This window comes from Orussus abietinus, unplaced genomic scaffold (assembly GCF_000612105.2).
Source record: "Orussus abietinus isolate OABI.00-Male unplaced genomic scaffold, Oabi_2.0 scaffold14, whole genome shotgun sequence".
In the NCBI taxonomy this organism is placed as follows: Eukaryota; Metazoa; Arthropoda; class Insecta; order Hymenoptera; family Orussidae; genus Orussus; species Orussus abietinus.
In genome coordinates, this window is record NW_019395994.1 from 1,194,347 (window position 1) to 1,212,277 (window position 17,931).

The window sequence follows — 17,931 nt, forward strand, 5'->3', positions numbered from 1 at the left end:
TCCAGTTATCGCATTTTTCACAACGCGACCAAAATAAACTTGAAAAAATCCGCCGGTAACTGGGGATTTCCTTTATCGTCTCTTCGTGTCTCTTCTCTCGACGCATCACGCGGTCGGTAAATTACCAAGTTACGAAATTCCTCTCTTCCCGATGTGTACAGTTAGTACCTGTGGCATCCGCTAGCGCTCGGTGGCGGTGCAGCGCATGCGCAATTGGCGCCGCCTCGCGGGGATCAGTGGACAGTCTCACCTCCGAAGTGATCGTGACGAGTTGTTCTCGCGGTAGCGTTTCCCCGGTGATTCTCGCGGTCTCCTTCAACGGCCAAATCTCCCGAGGCTGCTCTACCGCGAAAAACGTGAGTACAGAACCGGGCGATTCGTGTAGCAGCTGTCGGACGCGAGTCCTTTCGCGGTAGGCCGGCGATTCGGCGAGACTTTTCGCGGCCAGACGTGACGGCTCCCCGAGAGCAAGATGGCGGCGCGCGATTTACAACAAACCGTCTCCGCTCTAGACCGCGGCCTCGCGTCTCGCCGCTCCGACCTCGCGATTGCTCTTCGCCGCTCGACGCCGCTTCTTTACGGAACCTCTCTAATTCCTGCAAATTCCGCTCGAATCCTCGCGCTTCTCCTCCCTAGGGCCGAGCCGAAGGGAAAGCTCTGACGCGCTGCTGCTGCTGCGTGATGTCCCGGAATTGATTTTTTCCCGAGTGGCCGAGCGCTCGGCAGATCGTCCGCTTCGCTGCTCCGCGATCGACTTGCCGAATCGTAGGGTGTCGCTCGATCTGTCGCGAAGTTAACCTTTGCCCGGTGGCTACCGACTCCCTCGCATCTGATAGCGTTGTCGGTTATGCGCCTCGGGTGCTGTCACCTGCTTCATCGATTCGCGGGGCTTCGGCAACGTGCTCGCCTGAGTTGCGGGATGCTGCTCGGTTTATCGCGGAATTCTTGCTTATATCGGCACTCTGTCATCCGAGAATATCCTTTGTGACGCCTTTCGGTCACATGCTGTCAGTTATTTCATCTTTCATCATTTTAACGCTTGTTTTAACTCGACAAGTCACAGATTGTTAGTCGCGTAAATGTACATTTGTATACTCATCGTTGATTATATGAGTTAATCTAAAGTGTGTAAGTAATCATTTATTGTTCTTGTAACTGTTCTGCATACATTGGGTGCAGCTCGATTGTGATATTTTTTTACTAATGTATCGCTGATTTGTCATAAATATAACCTTTGCACGGGTGGTGCCAACTAAATTGTATCTGATAATGTCGGTACGTTTTGGATGCTGCGAGCAGTTTCACTCTGTGACAAAGTTTTGATCGACTCCGTATTGACTATTTAGTTAAATTGCAAGATTTTTATTTGTTTATTGTGAAATTCTTATTCATGTTAATGTTTTGTCAGTTGAGAATCTGTTTTGTTCTCAGTTGTAATCATATGCTACTTTACGGATCCTAGTTTTTATGTTAGTTTTGATGTGTTAAGTCTGATTTTTTGTCAAGTAAATGTCTGTATAATTTTTTAATTTTTTTTTTTCTTAACTGATAACATTATTGATTATATGTCTTATACAATTTTAACGGATAGCGTATCGTGCAGCTTTGACATTATGCTTTTCATTTAATGGGGTAAAAGAAAAGGAAATTCGTTGACACATTTTTCTAATTGCTTTGCACATTGTTGGAATCATTGTTAAATGAAATGAAGTTCATAGCAATTCATAATTGTCATTCCAAAATCTTTAGTTTCTTTCTTAATATCTTCATTTCGTTAGCAGCATTAAAGATTCTTTTTTTTTTTTAATTTTCAGAATATTAGGGAGCCTCCGATGGTACATTGGGTTTCTCTCGTGAACCAAGATTGTAGCCATTGACTATTCTACAGGTAAATGATTCCATTTCACATTTAATTGTTAAATAACATAAGTCACTTCAGGACACATGCATAATTTTTCAAATAATTAAACCCCAGCTGTAGTTAAAGTATCCAATCAGCTGTTAAAATACGATGACAAAAACATTGCACAAAAGAACTCTTAAATCCAAAAACGTGACACAGAGAACGAAGTGACAATCAATCGAATTACAGATTCCGCATGAGAAATATCCAACGATGCTGGAAAATTGTCAAATGGGGCATTCCGTAAGAAGCTGATACATCTATTTTTGTTTTTTTATTGACAAACCAGTGACATCTACGTATAAATTAATAATAATTATCTAAGTCAAGTATCAACGATAGAGACAATTATCTAAACCGATTAAAGTGCTGAGATATTCCCGGAGGAAAAAACGGAGAATTTACCCATTCTTCGGGTTATGCAACTTATTTATGTTCCTCCGAAGGATGAATACTAATTAAATGGTGCGTTAGGAGTGCTTTATTATTTAGCCCGTGACGCTAAGCAATCTACATCTCAAGTGGGGGAGAAATATTGGTTAAAATCGCAAGAGAGTCCTCTAAGCATTCCGGGCGTGCCGAAAAAGTAAAACTCGGGGTCTCTTTTGGTGATCTTTAGAAGTTCCACTCGAGGCAGACTAATTTCTCGATTACGATCGAAGGGCTGGCTGGTTCATTCATTGAAATCGACGCGCGGGCTCGTGGCCGGCCTCCGATGTGACGTACTGCCGAGAAAGTGCAATAAATAATAGACTGCAGCATGGGCACCCGGCGGGGTTGGTGGGCGTCCGGGGGGGTAGATACATATTGATTGCGAAAAGCCGCACGCACAGCGGCGACACTTAGCTGCATCGTCTAGAGCGACGCGACTTTTCAAGGTTTTTACGAGCAACCTGGCCGGCACAGTGACCTTCGAACAGGAATTCTGCAGTTAGGCCGCGCGCCATTTTTGAATCGATTTTGCGTCCTTACTTATCGATCCGATCGTTCAGTTTTTGCGAACGAGTTTTTCGGGTTTCTCATAAAACGCGCAGTGTAGAGCTTCGGCGCGATTGGAAAGAGGATGACGTGACGTTGCAGGGTTATTTTCAAACGTTTTTTTTTTTTTTTTAATGAACTAACGAGGAGTGTTTTCAGCCAGACTGCCGGGAGCGACCGGGCGCCATTTTGGAATCGATCTCGCGCTCTTACCTATTCGATTGTTCAATTTTTGCGAACGAGTTTTTCGGTTTTCATATAAAACACGCAGTGGAGAATTTCGGTGCGATTAAAAAGAGGATCACCTGACGTCGCAGGGTGGATTTTAATTTCTTATATATGTATATAAGCTCGCGGGGAGTGTTTTCAGCCAGGCTGCCGGAAGCGTCCGGGCGCCATTTTTTAATCGACCCGATTCGTGTCTGGGGACACAGTTTGTAGAGTGGTCGTTTAATGCGCGGTACACGATTTTCGTTAAACGGAGATAATGGTGACCCGGCGATCGTTGGAACGAGTTTTTTTTTTTAATGTCCCTTTACGAACAACCCTACCGGCACAATGACCTTGGAACGGAGATTCCTCCAGCTAGGCTGCCATTCCCGAATCGATCCGCCGCTTTAATCCGCCGATTCTATCAGTCCAACTCTTTCACGAAGTGCAGTTTATGCAACTAGTAGCACCGCGATCGGATGTAACAACCGTGGGACATGATTTATAAGGGGAACGATCGCTTTACTAGGGGATTCTAAGACGGACGTAAGAGGAAGAAGGAAAAAAGGGTGGCATTGGAGATGCCTCGATATTTCCACCTCTCTCTCTTATGGAGTCTTAATTAAATTTACTCTATTAGGTAGTGATAAACGGTAATTGATAATTAATGTCGTTTTCCAGGCAATGGTGATGGCCAAGCATTGAACTCGATCGGACCGGAGGGTCTAATCGTGCTCCCGCGAAACAACGCCCCAGGAATCAGCCAGGTCACCCGAGGATCATGAAAATGGTCTTGTCGCAACGTCAGAGGGAGGAGTTGTAAGTCACGGGTCGACTTTTCAAGCGTAAAACCTGCTATGGCAGGCATCAACCGTCTGTCGGATAACCAAGGGATGGATCCACCCCCGCACGTGGGAATCGAGAGACCCGATCAAGCGGTCGTCTTAGCGGCTCCGAAAACGAAACGCTGGCCAACACCCGGGCGATTGATCCCAGGGTCCTTTAATTGACCCGCCAGCGCTCGATGCATCGGAAACGACCAATAGAATTCGCGGACGAAATGGAATCCTTCGCGGGTCAGGGGGTGCCGGTTTTCGATTGGTTTTCTTTCTTTTGCCGCGAGCCGCCGTGAACATTCGACCAATCGTCGTGCACGACACATTGTTCGGCGGTAATCAATAGAATTCGAGGTATTTAGTGCTATTCCTTGAACGGACTCCTTCGCGGGGAAATATAGGAGCGTAGGTCATCTCTCGAGGTGCGGTAGTTTCTGTGATTTAAAGATTTTAGCAAAAAAAAAGAAAAATGGCAGAGTTCGTTTTCGCATGTACTGCAAGTTTTATGTAGAATTCGCCATTGATACGGTATAGGGTCGCGGGGAATTTCTGTGGTTTGATGATTTTAGTAAAAGAAAGGAGGATGACAAAATTGGCATGGTTCAGATTTTCGCATATAGCGCAAATTTTCGGTGGAATACGTCTTTCGAAACGGGACATGGATGGTTTAGGTTCGCCGAACTCGATAGATGCACGCTTCTCTTTCCGGGCAGGATATTCCTTGGTTCTCATCGGATTTATTTTTGACACTTTTCCGGACCTCCCTAACTCCTTCTCTGACTATCGTTTACGTCTTCGTCAATTTCGTTGCCTTTCTACGCCAGTTAATTCCCCATCTTGGACGCTTCGCAGGGTCTTTCCCGTAAGAAAGTTCAGGGAGTTTTTTTTTTATTTTTCCTTTCTTAAAACATAACGTAGCGAGTTGTCAGCTCGCCGAGGATTATTCGCTTTCGATCCTGTGACGCCAATTTTGGGAGATATAAATTATTTTACGATCCCGGCTACGTGGAAAACGAAGCCAAAGTTAAGACGACGCCATTTTGCGAATTGGGAAAACTTTGGAAGACCTCGTTTCCTTTACATAGGCCCTTCCTCTTCCGAGTAGGGTACATTTCATTCCTTTATTTTCTTCTTTGGAGCAATTATGCGAGCGACAGTCCGAGTGGCAGACTTCCATCGGGCCGCACGGATCCCCCTCGTTACCTTGACGTACCTTCCTACGAAAGACGTATTCCACGTCGAAACCTCCGAAAATCCGCATCCAGGGCGGATTCTGGAAAGTTGCCGGTCATTCTCTCCGCGGCGTTATCCGGAGATATCGCACACTAAGGGTGAGGAGCCGTGCTCGCGGGGGGTGCGAAGCGGCGGTCCGTCTTGAGCACGCGCCATTCGCGCGATCGATACCATAGACTGGAGAGAGCCAGAGAGCGAGAGAGGGAGAGAGGGGTAGAGAGAAAGGGCGAGACCGCGAGGAAGGTGGGCGGCAGCGAGGGGGAGCGAGACGGAGAGCATGCGAACTCGCGAGAGAACGAGAGAGACGCACCGGCGCCCCGATCGATGGGTGTCTCTCCGCCGCCCACGTTTCGCCCACAACCCCCGGGTGACTTGAATCGCCCTCGTCGGAATACACCCCGGCGCGTGACGTCATCCATCGAGGAGTCAAGACCAGGCCTCTCTCTCTCTCCCTCCTCGGTCAACCCGCGACTTTAATGGGAACGTCCGTCACGAGAGGGGCTGCTCTTCCTCCGACTTCTCTATACCGTGTCGAAAGCCAATTCGTTAGAGCTTCCTCTTCGTCCCGGATGTATGGTTTCGCACGAAACCCCTTTGGTTTCAGGGGACGGGGTGTTTTTTTTTATTTTTTTTTTTCATTTTAGGAACTTTAACCCTCTTCAGCGGCCCGCCACTCCGGGGATAAGCGATCGGTGCGAGCGACACGCGAGCGTTGACCAACGCCGGTTGTCCCTCGTCTTCGTCGTTTTCTTCTCGTGCGGGGCTGTGTGAACCTGGAATCTAGTTTGAGGCAGAAAGAAAATTAACAGGCTTATTTGAATGTTTTTGTCATGTAGATGTTTGTGCCATTTTTTTTTTTTTTACAAAAATCAGAACTGTTAACCCTTTGAACACGGAGCCATTTCGACATATGGGCGAAATTCGTCTGACCGTGCAGGCAATATTGGACCAAACGTCGGGCGCCTTTAGGCGCTCTTAGGAGCCAAAGGGATGAAAAAGAAAGATGAATTCCGAAACTGACTATTTTAACGTTTTCGAGGTTCTGGGAGGCTCTGAATTTTCCTAACGTCAGAGAACCCATTGGAGTAGAAAAATCGAAATTTCCACGATTTCGGAATTGGTTTATATTTTTGAACAGCTTTGGTTTTTGTACAAAAAATGCCTCGAACAAAACTCAACATGACGCGAACGTCTACATCACAGAAACAATCCAATAAGCCTGTTAATTTCGTTTGTGCCTCAAACTGGATTCCGGGTTCACACAGCCATTGAACAAGACTCGAGTATGCACGATCAAGACCATGGTAGGCTTGGTGTTGGTCCTGCATTTGCTCATCACTAGTGCTAATATGTCACCATTAAACGGGACCCTGTTCCATAAATGTACATCTAACGTGCAGACGGTATCCGACATTCCGAGACTGCCATTCCATGTCTTAGATGCGTTAACAGAACTTAAGCTTGTTTATTTGGAATGTCTGATACTTTGTCATACGAGTCTTCTTGTTTGGATGTACAAATGTAATATCGGGCGATTGTAGCTGTTTGTAGTATGTACGTATTGATAGGAATACTCAATGACAAGTAACAGTGGTCGCTTGTAATGCGTGGCAGAAAAGCGGCTGTGGTTGCCAATAACGGCGGAAGGGTTAAGGAGGGCTCTTTTAATCGGGTTGAATGAATTATCTTGCAGAAATAAGGCGATCGCAGATTATCTAAGCACCAACGGCTACCAAGATGCGCTCGAGGCGTTCAAGAAGGAGGCTGATATGCCCGGGGAGGTGGAGCGCAAGTACGGGGGCCTCCTCGAGAAGAAGTGGACTTCGGTCATCCGATTACAGAAGAAGGTAACGTCAACTTGAGAGGAAAGCTCAAGGCCGAGGACGTGGGAAATTACCTTCAATTGATTTTGGAAAGTTCCCGGGATAAGGTTCCGCATTGCCTCAAGGGATGGAGAAGTTCCTCATTCGGCCGTAAAATGAGAGCTTTAGGCACTGAAAGTTGTAGAGAAGAACGTCGGGAAATTAGACAAGAATTACGGTAATTTTATTAATCCTACAAGGTGGAATGTCGGGAACGACCCCTGATGATCTTTAATTTGTTTAAAAATATTGTAGGCATAATTTAAATGGATCCGAAAGAGCGAATTCAATGCAAAATAGTTCTTCGAGATCTTACGGCTGGAGGTTTCGATGGATTTAATGTTTAGGCACTGGAATGGAGCTTAATGATAATGGAGCTTAATGGTAATGGAGCAATGGTAATGGGTTTTAGGTAATGGAATTGGAGTCCAAGCTGTCCGAAGCGGAAAAGGAGTTCATAGAGGGCGCGCCAACGCGGGGAAAAAGGTCGCCGACAGAATGGATCCCACGACCACCCGAGAAATATTGCCTCAGTGGACACAGAGCCCCGATCAGCAGAGTCATTTTTCACCCGGTGTTCAGCCTCATAGTCTCGGCCAGCGAGGACGCGACTATAAAGGTGGGAGATGATTTTCGTCTAGATTAATTTTAGCCCATAGTCGCCAATCTGCCCCGTTCACTTGCAGCGTAGTCCAACGTAAATTCCATCTAAGATCTGGAGCAGACATCCTTAATGTTTGTTTCCTTTTTTAGGGGTGGATGTTGAGAACAGCGAGTTCTAAACATATGTTCCCTGCTCTAAGTGTTGGATTTGGAGACCGACGAGCTCTTAACACTTTGTCATCCGATGTCTGCGGCTTGCACATAATTTTACCCTACAAGATGTCAGTTGGTTAACATTTGTTCCCTGTGTTAGGTATGGGACTTCGAGAGCGGCGAGTACGAGAGGACATTAAAGGGCCACACGGAGAGCGTCCAGGACGTGGCATTCGACGTGTCCGGGAAATTGCTGGTCTCCTGCAGCGCGGACATGTCCATCAAGCTCTGGGACTTCCAGCAGTCGTTTGCTTGCATCAAGACTATGCACGGCCACGATCACAACGTCAGCTCGGTGTCGTTCGTACCCCAGGGCGACTACGTCGTGAGTGCGTCGCGCGACAAGACTATCAAGATCTGGGAGGTCGCCACGGGTTACTGCGTGAAGACGCTCGTTGGCCACAGGGAGTGGGTCAGGATGGCGAGAGTCAGCCCTTGTGGGGAGCTCATTGCCAGTTGTTCAAACGACCAGACAGTCAGGGTCTGGCACGTCGCTACCAAGGAGACCAAGGTGCGAACTCGTTCCAGCTAATAACAGCGACTTTTCTCCTCGGACTGAAAGAAGTCTCGCGGGCTAAAACAAATGTCACTGTACCGTATGAGCGCTTTTCGTTCGATCTCTCGCTATTACAAGGGTTAATTCGGCACCTGCCTAACTTTAACTTTATCGTTTTTCAGGTCGAACTTAGGGATCACGATCACGTAGTGGAGTGCATCGCTTGGGCCCCTGAGTGTGCCCGGGCATCTATAAACGCGGGCGCGGGTGCCGACAACAAGGGAGCCCACGAGGGGCCCTTCCTGGCTTCGGGATCGCGAGACAAGACCATCCGGGTCTGGGACGTCGGTGGCGGGGTCTGCCTCTTTACCCTCCTGGGACATGACAATTGGGTCCGCGGCATCGTCTTCCACCCCGCCGGCAAGTTCATGGTCAGCGCCTCTGACGACAAGACGTTGCGGGTGTGGGATATGCGCAACAAGCGAGCGATGAAGACGATCGAGGCCCACGTACACTTCTGCACCTCCGTAGGCAAGTATAGGTTCAACTTCTCTTGCACTCGAGATCGTTGAAGAGCAAAGTCTCATCGGAAGACACGAGTTACGCGCGTCTTGGGATTGGGATAATCCTTGAGTTGTTCACTAGATGTATTTTGAATCATTGAGCAGATCCTAGTGGCACGGTATCAATGGAGTCATCTGGTTTCAGATTTCCACAAGAGCCACCCATACGTGGTAAGCGGTAGCGTAGATCAAACGGTGAAAATCTGGGAATGCCGCTAGTCACCCCGGCCCGGGTCGAATCCCATCTTTCGCCCTCTGTCACGCGAGAGGGGGGGGGGGAAGAGGGAGGCACGTGGAAAGTATATGAGGTCAAAATCGAAGGAAAACCATGTACTCGAGTACAGTCCACAGTGGGTACGGCGACGAGAGAGTGCAAACGCTGTTGAGATAAGCTCTATCGTACATACTACTACTCCTACTATTACTACTATTATATAGATATATATACACACATAACACATGAAACACATACGGTTAGGAGCTCTTTAATTAATTTATAATAAAGTATAATTAGTGATTAATATTATAAATATATATATGATGATGATGGTCGTTTAACGATGACGAAGTATACACGTACACTTTGGGACGATAGAAAAGATGAACGAGATAGAAACGAAAACAGCGTGGGAAGAGGAAAAAAGAAAGAAAGAGTCGGGGCCGAGACTCACGAAAACGGAGAGGACGTCTCCCCTGGGGATCGTCGAGATCCTGTTTCGCCAGCCCGAAGGACGACGACGAATTCGTTTCCTTGCGTTTGTCGCCCAATGCTCTTGTATATATATATACATACATATATATATATATACACATGTATTGATATGTCCGGCTGCATGGTCGAGTAATCGCTGTACGTTTCAGGGTATACCGAGTTGTGCACGCTTGCGTTAGCGCTTATTTCGGGACAAGTAAGGAAAGTCGCCGATATCCAACGCTGGATACACCGGAGTTATACCCGGTAGGGTGGATAAGGCGTAGAGCTCCTCGCCGAGACGATCGCTCTTTCTTATTTCCACTGGTGACGAATCGTCACTTAGTGTACCGTACATTGCGCGTCGCGATATACAATTGACGCGTAATACCCGTACACTCGCCATCTCCTTGGGCTGCCCACTCAGACCCTGGACACGACGGCGACTGTCGCAACTGCGATTACGATTACGATTACGATGCTGTTCCCTTTATTTATATTACACGTAATTGTTGTACCGCCAACACGCGCGCGTACACTCAAGGACGCGACTTATGCTGTATTGATACATTAAGCATTGGTATTCCACGCGAGGTCGAGACTACTTTGCGTACGTATTGTATTAGGCGAAACAAAAGTCTTTTGCCCCGTCGAGGCTCGTAGCGTGATCATGTAGAATCTGCCGGGATATTTAGAGAAACACGTGGTCGTAGATTCAATGTCCTCGTCCGTTACTTTTCATTAACAGAGAATCTCTTGCTTATTGAAATTTCGTGCCGTTACCATTAGCCGAAGTCCTCGGGCGGAATTTTTAAAAGTGACTAGCTTCTCTCTCTTTCTCTTTTTTCCCTCTTTCAAACAGGAAGTAAATGACTTGGACATTGAGTTTAACGGGCCTGTAGATTAGTGTAAATTTTCTCTGGCTAGTTTTTCACACGAGCTTAAGTCACTCGATGCTGCTTCGTCCCGTATGTTCCGTACACCGAAGACACAAGCATGCACACACGATTATTACACGATCGCACGCCATCCCGGGACACATTATATATACATATATATATATGATCCACCCTCGTGCATACGCGTATATTATTATATTATATTAATACTTTTAGCCTGACACTGGCGAATTTCAGCGACTGAGACGCCGCGTTTTCATTACCGCCAGGTTGCCGCGCGATCGTTATATCACATCGAGTCATTAAACGTTTTACGTTCACTTGTTAATACAACATTGCGACGATTAAGTTTACTCTCTCTCTCTTTCTCTCTCTCTCTCACACACGGCGGCTGTAACTCTTAGGACGATCGCCTTTTCCAAATGTGTATATCCAGTCGTTTCGTGCGACCTTTTCCGGGTAAATGAAATACTTATTTGAATGCTTTTCCATCGCCTACGGTGGATTTTTTTAAACAACGCGAGTGGCTTTCGTTTTATCTTTATTATCGTTATTAGAAAATACGCTCGGAGTATAAGTGCACGCGGTGGAGTTATTTTGGACACCTAGAGCGAAGGTCCCGTCTCTTTCTTTCTATCTCCCTCCCTCTCGATGATTTTATGCGAATTGATCTGGATGATTTAAGTGAGAACAATCGTGCTCAAGGTCCACTTTGCGACTCGAGGAATGATTTCCATGTGATATAGACCATCGCGAGAGGCTTCTATGCGCGCGAGATTATGTTATCACGCCCAAAGAAGAACGAACCCTCCCGGGTCGGGACGAGCAGGGGTCGGCACCTTGGAGAGGGCGGACCTCGAAGAGACGTCCTAATAAACAGCTGCGAGCTCGTTTCCGTAGTCTCGGCTCTGCGGGATCGCGGAGATGCGGTGACAATTGAATTGAAGCTGGTACTTCGGGCGCGAATCCGATCGGGGATGAAATTTCCCGGAGGCTTTTTCATTTCGCCAGCGCTTGGCGTCCGATCGACGTGCATTATTAATATAATACTATATATATATATACATACATGAATACAATTAGAGACAGTCGAGTAGTGCGTGCGAACTTAAGCGTAATGCGAGAATAATCGTAAATCCCGCCCCTCCCCCCCCCCCGCTCGCAAACTGAATTTATTAATCGTAAAATGCATACTTGTACGAGGAAAACGTAGCTGCGTGTAGCTTTTTTTGAACGGGGTCTTTGACGCGCGAGGTAATATATATATATACATACGAATGTAGTTGCACGTTGCTGCGACACCGTTAATAATTACTAGAATAGTAGTTTTCGGAACCTTTTCACGCGGAGGAACGGAACATTCTGTCCGAGGAGGATCCGGATCTTCCCCGGACACGGGGATAGGTTCCGCGTTTTCCTTTTCTCCGGGGTTTTGACGCACGGGCCGGTAGGACTTGCGTTCACCTCGTCGAGCACTGAATTTTATAAGGAGACGTTTAATCGGAGGAACGTTAGACTTACTAAAAGAGAGGAGACGGCGCTTGGTATCCCTCGGTAACGATGTAGCGACTCGGAAATCCAAGAACCCGAGGGGGTGAGGGGGTTAATTCGGTAAATCTGGAAGTTGCTCAAGCGAAGATTCACTCCACGTGGAATTGCCTAAAAATGTGAAGTTTTTAAATATCCGGTAATGAAGAAACGCGATTTGCTCGGTAAAGGACGTCGGGAGTGATGCTTTTATTTCGCCGCCGAGGGGTTTCAGATTTTTGGGATGTTCCACGTTTAGTAGATTTTCGTATACGGGGATCCTATGAGGCTCGTTTGACTTTCTCGAAAGGCTTGGATTTCCCAGAACTTCGGTAGACGTATGCTAGATGTTCGAATTAGCGACGCATCGTCGATATTCCGGTTTCTTCGGGCTTAGGGGAGCAGTGTTTATAATTTCTTTTGAAAAATTCTTTATTCCCTTGTCCAAAGAGTCCAACGAGTGCGACTGCTTCGGCGAAGGTAGACCGCCGAGGTGTTATGGTTTTATTCCCTTCCTCTGCTTTTTATAGCGAATTTCGAACTTGGGAGTAATGCAGGTCCTACTGTTCGTGTGCTAATTATTCGAGAAGTAGTATACCATGTTTGGCCAGTGCCCAGGACTGACTCCACTTCCCTTCCTCGCTTTGACCGATACTACATATTGTGCAGTCATCTACCATTTACTATCCGGGACCCGCGAGAGACCCCTCGATCGATGTGGTACTAAATTATTTTGGTGAATAATAAACGAAATTCTCACTGATCTAGCCAGTATCATTACTTGTCGGGTTTCGACTTGGAAGACAGTCGCCAGATTTTAGACCAATAGCTAGACCACGTGAGGAGCTCCTTCGATTTTCTTTAATACCCACCTAAGTATATTAGCGGTACTAGTTGTAATCGTAGTAGTAGTAGTAAGCGTTTATGTTGGTAATTTTGATTTATAATTAATTATTTTTATTACAGTAGGCAGAAAGTACAAAAGAACAGGAAATTGAGGTGCGACAAAATGGTTTCGGAGAATGTTGAGGGCAAAATCACTTTTTTCCTTTAACATTCTACGGCAGATGTTACGTATATTTTCTTAGTGTTTATTATGGAATTATTTTTGTTAACGTAGGGTCAATTCGAAAGTGGAATTATATGGGGTGAGCGAGGTTTTCTTTTCGGAACCACTTTGCGGTGTTTCGTGATTTTTCCTTGTATTCGAACGCGACGTAAGATGGCGCGACTGTCGACCTAACTAGATCAAGTTAGGTCAAGTCAAGATGGCGGACAATCGATTTTTCCGGCAGGTCGGAGACGCGATTATTTTTCGAATCCTCTTCTAATGTTCTCCAGTGGCCGTGTGGGTTCCTCAAAATTGGACAAAGTTTATTTAAGTCGTAGGACACGTCGCTTTTAGTTTGCTGGAATTTTATTTTGAGTCGTGAACGATTCGATTTCGGGAAAGGGTCGTGATAACTGGATCCGCATCAACGTGGACGAAGTTCCTGTACGATTCCTTATTGTTTGATGATCCTCTCGAAAAAAGAAGCGCACGTCTAGATGAGTGGCAAAAAGGAAGAGCACAGCTGCGTGCTGTGCGATTCGAAATTGGAATCCAAGGAGGCCTTGCAAAAACACTTTAGGTATCGTATGGTTCCTGATCTCTGGTTGAGCATCAATGAATGTTTGATGGAATTCTTTAAATTATTGGCAATGTTTTACTTAGTAATTACTAACTACAAATTGAGTCGTAATTATAAACCGACGGGAGGAAATCAGTGTAGGAGAAATTTAATTGTTAATGAAGTCGTTTTGAAGAGTCGTTTGACATTTGCCAGTGTATCGTTCTGCTTTATCGACGGAGTGGGCATTTGTTAACCCTTTCCGTCCAGGGTAATGATTTTGAATGAAGCATTGTTTCTGAATAGCTGCAAAGTGTCTTTTGTTATGAGTTTATTTTGGAAAGAGATTTTATCAACTATAAGATATATGTAATGAATGAGATGTATCATGTCAATAGGTGAAAAATGAAATCATATTTTTGTAGGAAACATGCTAATAAGGAAATAGATACTCGTGGACGGCCTGTGAAGAAGTCGAAGACCGATGATGCAAATTGTGACATATGTGGCCAGTCCTTTGATACAATTACACAGACGATAAGACATAGATTCAAAATGCATCCGAATTCTCCAACAAAATTCTATTGTCATCATTGCGGCAAGCAATTTCCTTTAAAGGTATTACCTTCTTTTCATGATAGATTTATTCGATATTTAGAAGATTTATTCTACCTTTACAAAGATGGCGATGTGGAACAATTGCAGACACACAGGGACAGTCATCTTGCTTCGCACGATCCATTGGAGGACTACAGGAAAGAGGATCACAGGAAATGTGCAGATTGTGATGTTTGGTTTACTAACCAAAAAGCAATGGATTACCATTATCGTTCTGTGCACAAAAGGTATTTGCACAATTTTGAACGTGGGTAAAAATGTAATACTAGTATTAACCTGTATAGTAATAATACATTCCTTTCCTGGCAGAATCGTGCGGTTATTTCAACCGATAGCTACGCCACCACCGAGTAATAAAATCAAAGTGAATTCTATGAATGATGCACTGAGTGTCTATTACTGCCACCTCTGTGGTACGGAGTACGTGGTAAAATTCAATTTACAGCAGCATTTAGAAAAAGCGCATACGAAGGTACAATGAAACATGAAATTGCGATATTGTAATATAATAAAAGATTAACTTTATGTATTTTTCATGCTGCTTTACAATCGATGTTTGATTCAAAATATTTTGGCATTTTTCTGTGAACCATAGGAAGAGAGAGAAGCAGTACCCGAAGATTTAATCAAGTGTACTATGTGTGCTGCATTATTTTGTAGTAAAAAGGCTTATGAAGCTCACAATAATTACCATCAACCAGATGATTTATATGTAACATCCGAAGAGCAGAGGTTACAAACGGTTACTAAAGTCGACCAAGACTTTGATATTAGAAGAGTGGAAACGGTAGCGGATAAGTATGTGCCGAAAACTAATCTGCCCAAAAGGGTAGCTAAGCCTCAGCCAAAGGTAGGTCAATTATATTTGCAATTTATCATTAGCCACATAATAATTACTTTACCATCATAGGTAAGGAAACATCGAAAAGTCCAACAAAGCAACAAAGCACAACGGAACGAAGAAAATGATGATCACGATTACTCATCCTCTGATGACAATCCTGGAGAGTCAAAGGATTCCAGTGACTCGGAGAGCGATTCTCCTCTGCTGCACAGGTTAAATTCGAGCTAACGGGATTTTATTTATTAATCAAGATTTACCATATTAAGGAACGTATTATATTGTACTTTAAAAAAAAATACTGCCATAAGCTTGCCTCTATCTTCACTCATTTGATGATAACTCTTTCTCCTTTTCGATGGGTACTTTCTTAAGCATTTACATCAACATTTATACATTGAGATTTATCTTCTCTACTATTACAAAGTAGTAAAAATAAATCTGATATATTTTCTGTTGCTAATAGATTGCCAACAAACATGACTAATGTGCAATCTTTTGTACAAAAAATTAATTAAGTGGCGCAAGTTATACACATGACGATCAGTTGGTGTCTGTAAATTATATTACTCGAGTTTGTTTGTAGAAAACATTAGTAGTGACTAAGAATGTTAACAAATTAAAGTAAGAAAGAAGTGCAATTTATATTGACAGTAGGCAAAAATGACGTCATCCGCGCGTCAAAGGTCACTAGCCCCGAGTCGCAGTTCGAGGTTGCGCTCCCATTCGTGGAGCTGGTTGCAGCCCGACGCTTAGCGAAACGAACCGAAGTCCGTGCTGCCTTTAATTAAGGAATGGATTGTCAGTTCTCTTATCCGTCTCCCTAGCTCCCTCTCTGTCCTTCCATTCTCCTAGATCCAGTTCATGGAAACGTCACGTGATCAAGTGACCACATGACCTCATCGTTCACCCGTTTCTCCCCGAATCAGTTTAGTATAAGCGAATTATTTTTTTTCGTTTGGAAAAGTTTAACAATGAAATGCAAAGGACGTAGAAAAAATAGTACCATCGAAAAATTCAAGAAATTTAAGCTTCACGATTTTTATGGCATAAGTGATTAAGGAACGACGTTCGAAATGTGAGCTGTTAATTTCGATGTTCAAATATCGGAATTGTGCAGTTTGACACATTTAATGGTGAATAGTTGTAGGATCTGATTTTAAAGAACGATCCTTTACCGCGAATTGCCCCAGCATCCTTCGACGTAAATGTTAAAATTAGCGATTTGGTCACGGGAAAGGTTGTTTCCCGTTCTATTTTTTATGCTTTTTAACCGGCGAGCAGTTTTGACCTTTCTCTTTCTACCTGGCGTGCGACCCGGCGCGATCTTATTCCCCGGTAATTCGGTCCTTCTCGTTCTCACGTAACGTCCCCTCACGTCATCTCATTCTCTCCGTCGGTCTCCAGCGCTCGGTTTCGTTTCGCGTCTTGACCTCCTGCTCTCCCGCGTCTGCCCGTTCGCCGCCATCTTGCATCGCCGCGTCGCGCTCTCTCTCCGTCTCCGTCGAGCGCCATCGTCTTACATAACGGCGTCTGCCTCTGCTCGACCTCTCTCTTTTGCGCGTTATCTTGCATCGCGCTTCTTCTCCGTCTCCGTCGCGCTCCTTTGTTTTACGTGACGGCGTCTGCCTCTGTTCGGTCTCTCTCTCTCTCGCGCGCCGCCATATTGCATCGCGGCGTCGCGCTTTCGCGCCGTCTCCCTCGCTCGTGCGCGCATCGCGTAGCAGTGTTTCACCTCCCGGGCGTCTCTCTCGCGCTTGCCGCCCGATGGCGCTGTCTGTCCTGCGTCGCGATCTCGTCGAGGCGGCGGACGGTGAGGTTATGAACGTCGGCCGCTGCAAAACGCGGGGTGCGGTAAGGTCGCGCGCCTGGTCGGCCGAAAGTGTCATGCCGCACGCAGATCTAGTGTCCGTGGGTCTACCAATGCCCCGAGAACGGTGAGCCGAGAGTTCTGCGCGTCGCAGCAGCCCGCGAATCCCCGAGGACAGCCTCGAGCCAGCGGTTCCGGCCAGAGTCGTGACCTCCAGGTGGTCCAGACCGACTTCGCTGACGAGTGAGTAGAGTGAGGCAAAAAGTATGGGTTATGTGACCCTCTCGACTCTCTCCTCGACTCGCGGACGTCGCCGCGTCGATCGTATGCTCGTCTCGTCCCCGAGGGTTCGATTTACCTAACCTAAAGAGTGCGAATTCGACCCGCGGCTAGTCGGGGGGGAGAGGTTACGTCTCTAGCAGAGAAGGACCGTTTCTAACCTCACCCACGAAGGCGCACGAGTCTCCTTTCACCCGGTATCGTACAGTGGTTCCTGCTCCCACAGTAAAGCAGAGAAACTCTTCGTTTACCGACAGAGCCGATCGATCGCGACATGTCTGCGGTTACCGACCCTTGTCAAACTATTTTTTCTACTAACTATTGATAGTAAGCTGTTTTGCTAGGCTCGTCTATCTAAAGTGTCAATTCATCGACAATCATTTGTTATGTACTTCCGTGCGATCACATTTAATAAACAGGAGTAACGATGTTCATGGGGAAATAATTTGACATAGGTAACGGGAGGTTAGAAGCTTCTAGCATAGTTATCGAAGACTATTAGCGTATCCATTAGTTTACACTCGGGTCTATTCTCTGTCACTTTCACTTAACTTTCAAGTGTACACTTTTAAATTCCCATCTTACATCTTGCTTCATGTAATTATAACGTCAACGATGCTTCCAAGGGGGAGAAAAAGTCTCAATTAAAAAAACTTTGTTAATATCTTGACTGCGAAAACAAATGACGAGTGTACAATTTCAAAGGGATTGCCGATCACTGGTGACCACCTTGGTAGTCAACGTGTTAATCATCGTTCC

General features: G+C 45.7%; 3 protein-coding genes across 7 annotated transcripts in view; all 3 read left to right on the forward strand.

Moving 5' to 3' along the window:
- The first annotated feature begins 211 nt into the window (after positions 1-211).
- Positions 212-12,777, forward strand: LOC105698247 (lissencephaly-1 homolog). 2 transcript variants are annotated; one of them, XM_012422312.2, is made up of 8 exons: positions 212-356; positions 1,815-1,888; positions 3,773-3,910; positions 6,854-7,007; positions 7,435-7,641; positions 7,939-8,349; positions 8,517-8,865; positions 9,043-12,777. In XM_012422312.2, exons 3-8 carry the CDS (start codon positions 3,873-3,875, stop codon positions 9,114-9,116), a joined length of 1,233 nt encoding a protein of 410 aa, XP_012277735.1. In that variant the 5' UTR covers positions 212-356; positions 1,815-1,888; positions 3,773-3,872; the 3' UTR covers positions 9,117-12,777. The 2 variants fall into 2 exon arrangements, with proteins under 2 accessions (XP_012277735.1, XP_012277736.1); XM_012422313.2 differs by lacking the exon at positions 1,815-1,888.
- A 102-nt stretch (positions 12,778-12,879) lies between these two features.
- LOC105698248 (zinc finger protein 236) lies at positions 12,880-15,541 on the forward strand. Its single transcript, XM_012422314.1, has 6 exons — positions 12,880-13,645; positions 14,050-14,242; positions 14,330-14,469; positions 14,552-14,714; positions 14,838-15,092; positions 15,153-15,541. Exons 1-6 carry the CDS (start codon positions 13,563-13,565, stop codon positions 15,312-15,314), a joined length of 996 nt encoding a protein of 331 aa, XP_012277737.1. The 5' UTR covers positions 12,880-13,562; the 3' UTR covers positions 15,315-15,541.
- Positions 15,542-16,839: 1,298 nt separating this feature from the next.
- Positions 16,840-17,931, forward strand: part of LOC105698245 — a 42,046-nt gene continuing 40,954 nt past the window's right edge. The window contains exon 1 of one of the 4 annotated variants that reach the window (XM_012422308.2): positions 16,840-17,136. The gene's annotated coding sequence lies outside the window, so the exon portion shown is untranslated. Of the gene's footprint in view, positions 17,137-17,520; positions 17,638-17,931 lie in introns of those variants that run through there. The other 3 variants (XM_012422307.2, XM_012422304.2, XM_012422305.2) reach the window with 3 other exon arrangements.

Bases quoted from the DNA above. Each gene is read 5' to 3' on its own strand.
- LOC105698247 (XM_012422312.2), top strand. From the start codon at position 3,873: ATGAAAATGGTCTTGTCGCAACGTCAGAGGGAGGAGTT. The intron at 7,642-7,938 runs GTGGGAGATGAT...TCCCTGTGTTAG, and splicing joins GCGAGGACGCGACTATAAAG to GTATGGGACTTCGAGAGCGG. The intron at 8,350-8,516 runs GTGCGAACTCGT...ATCGTTTTTCAG, and splicing joins TCGCTACCAAGGAGACCAAG to GTCGAACTTAGGGATCACGA.
- LOC105698248 (XM_012422314.1), top strand. From the start codon at position 13,563: ATGAGTGGCAAAAAGGAAGAGCACAGCTGCGTGCTGTGCGATTCGAAA. The intron at 13,646-14,049 runs GTATCGTATGGT...ATATTTTTGTAG, and splicing joins GCCTTGCAAAAACACTTTAG to GAAACATGCTAATAAGGAAA. The intron at 15,093-15,152 runs GTAGGTCAATTA...TTACCATCATAG, and splicing joins TAGCTAAGCCTCAGCCAAAG to GTAAGGAAACATCGAAAAGT.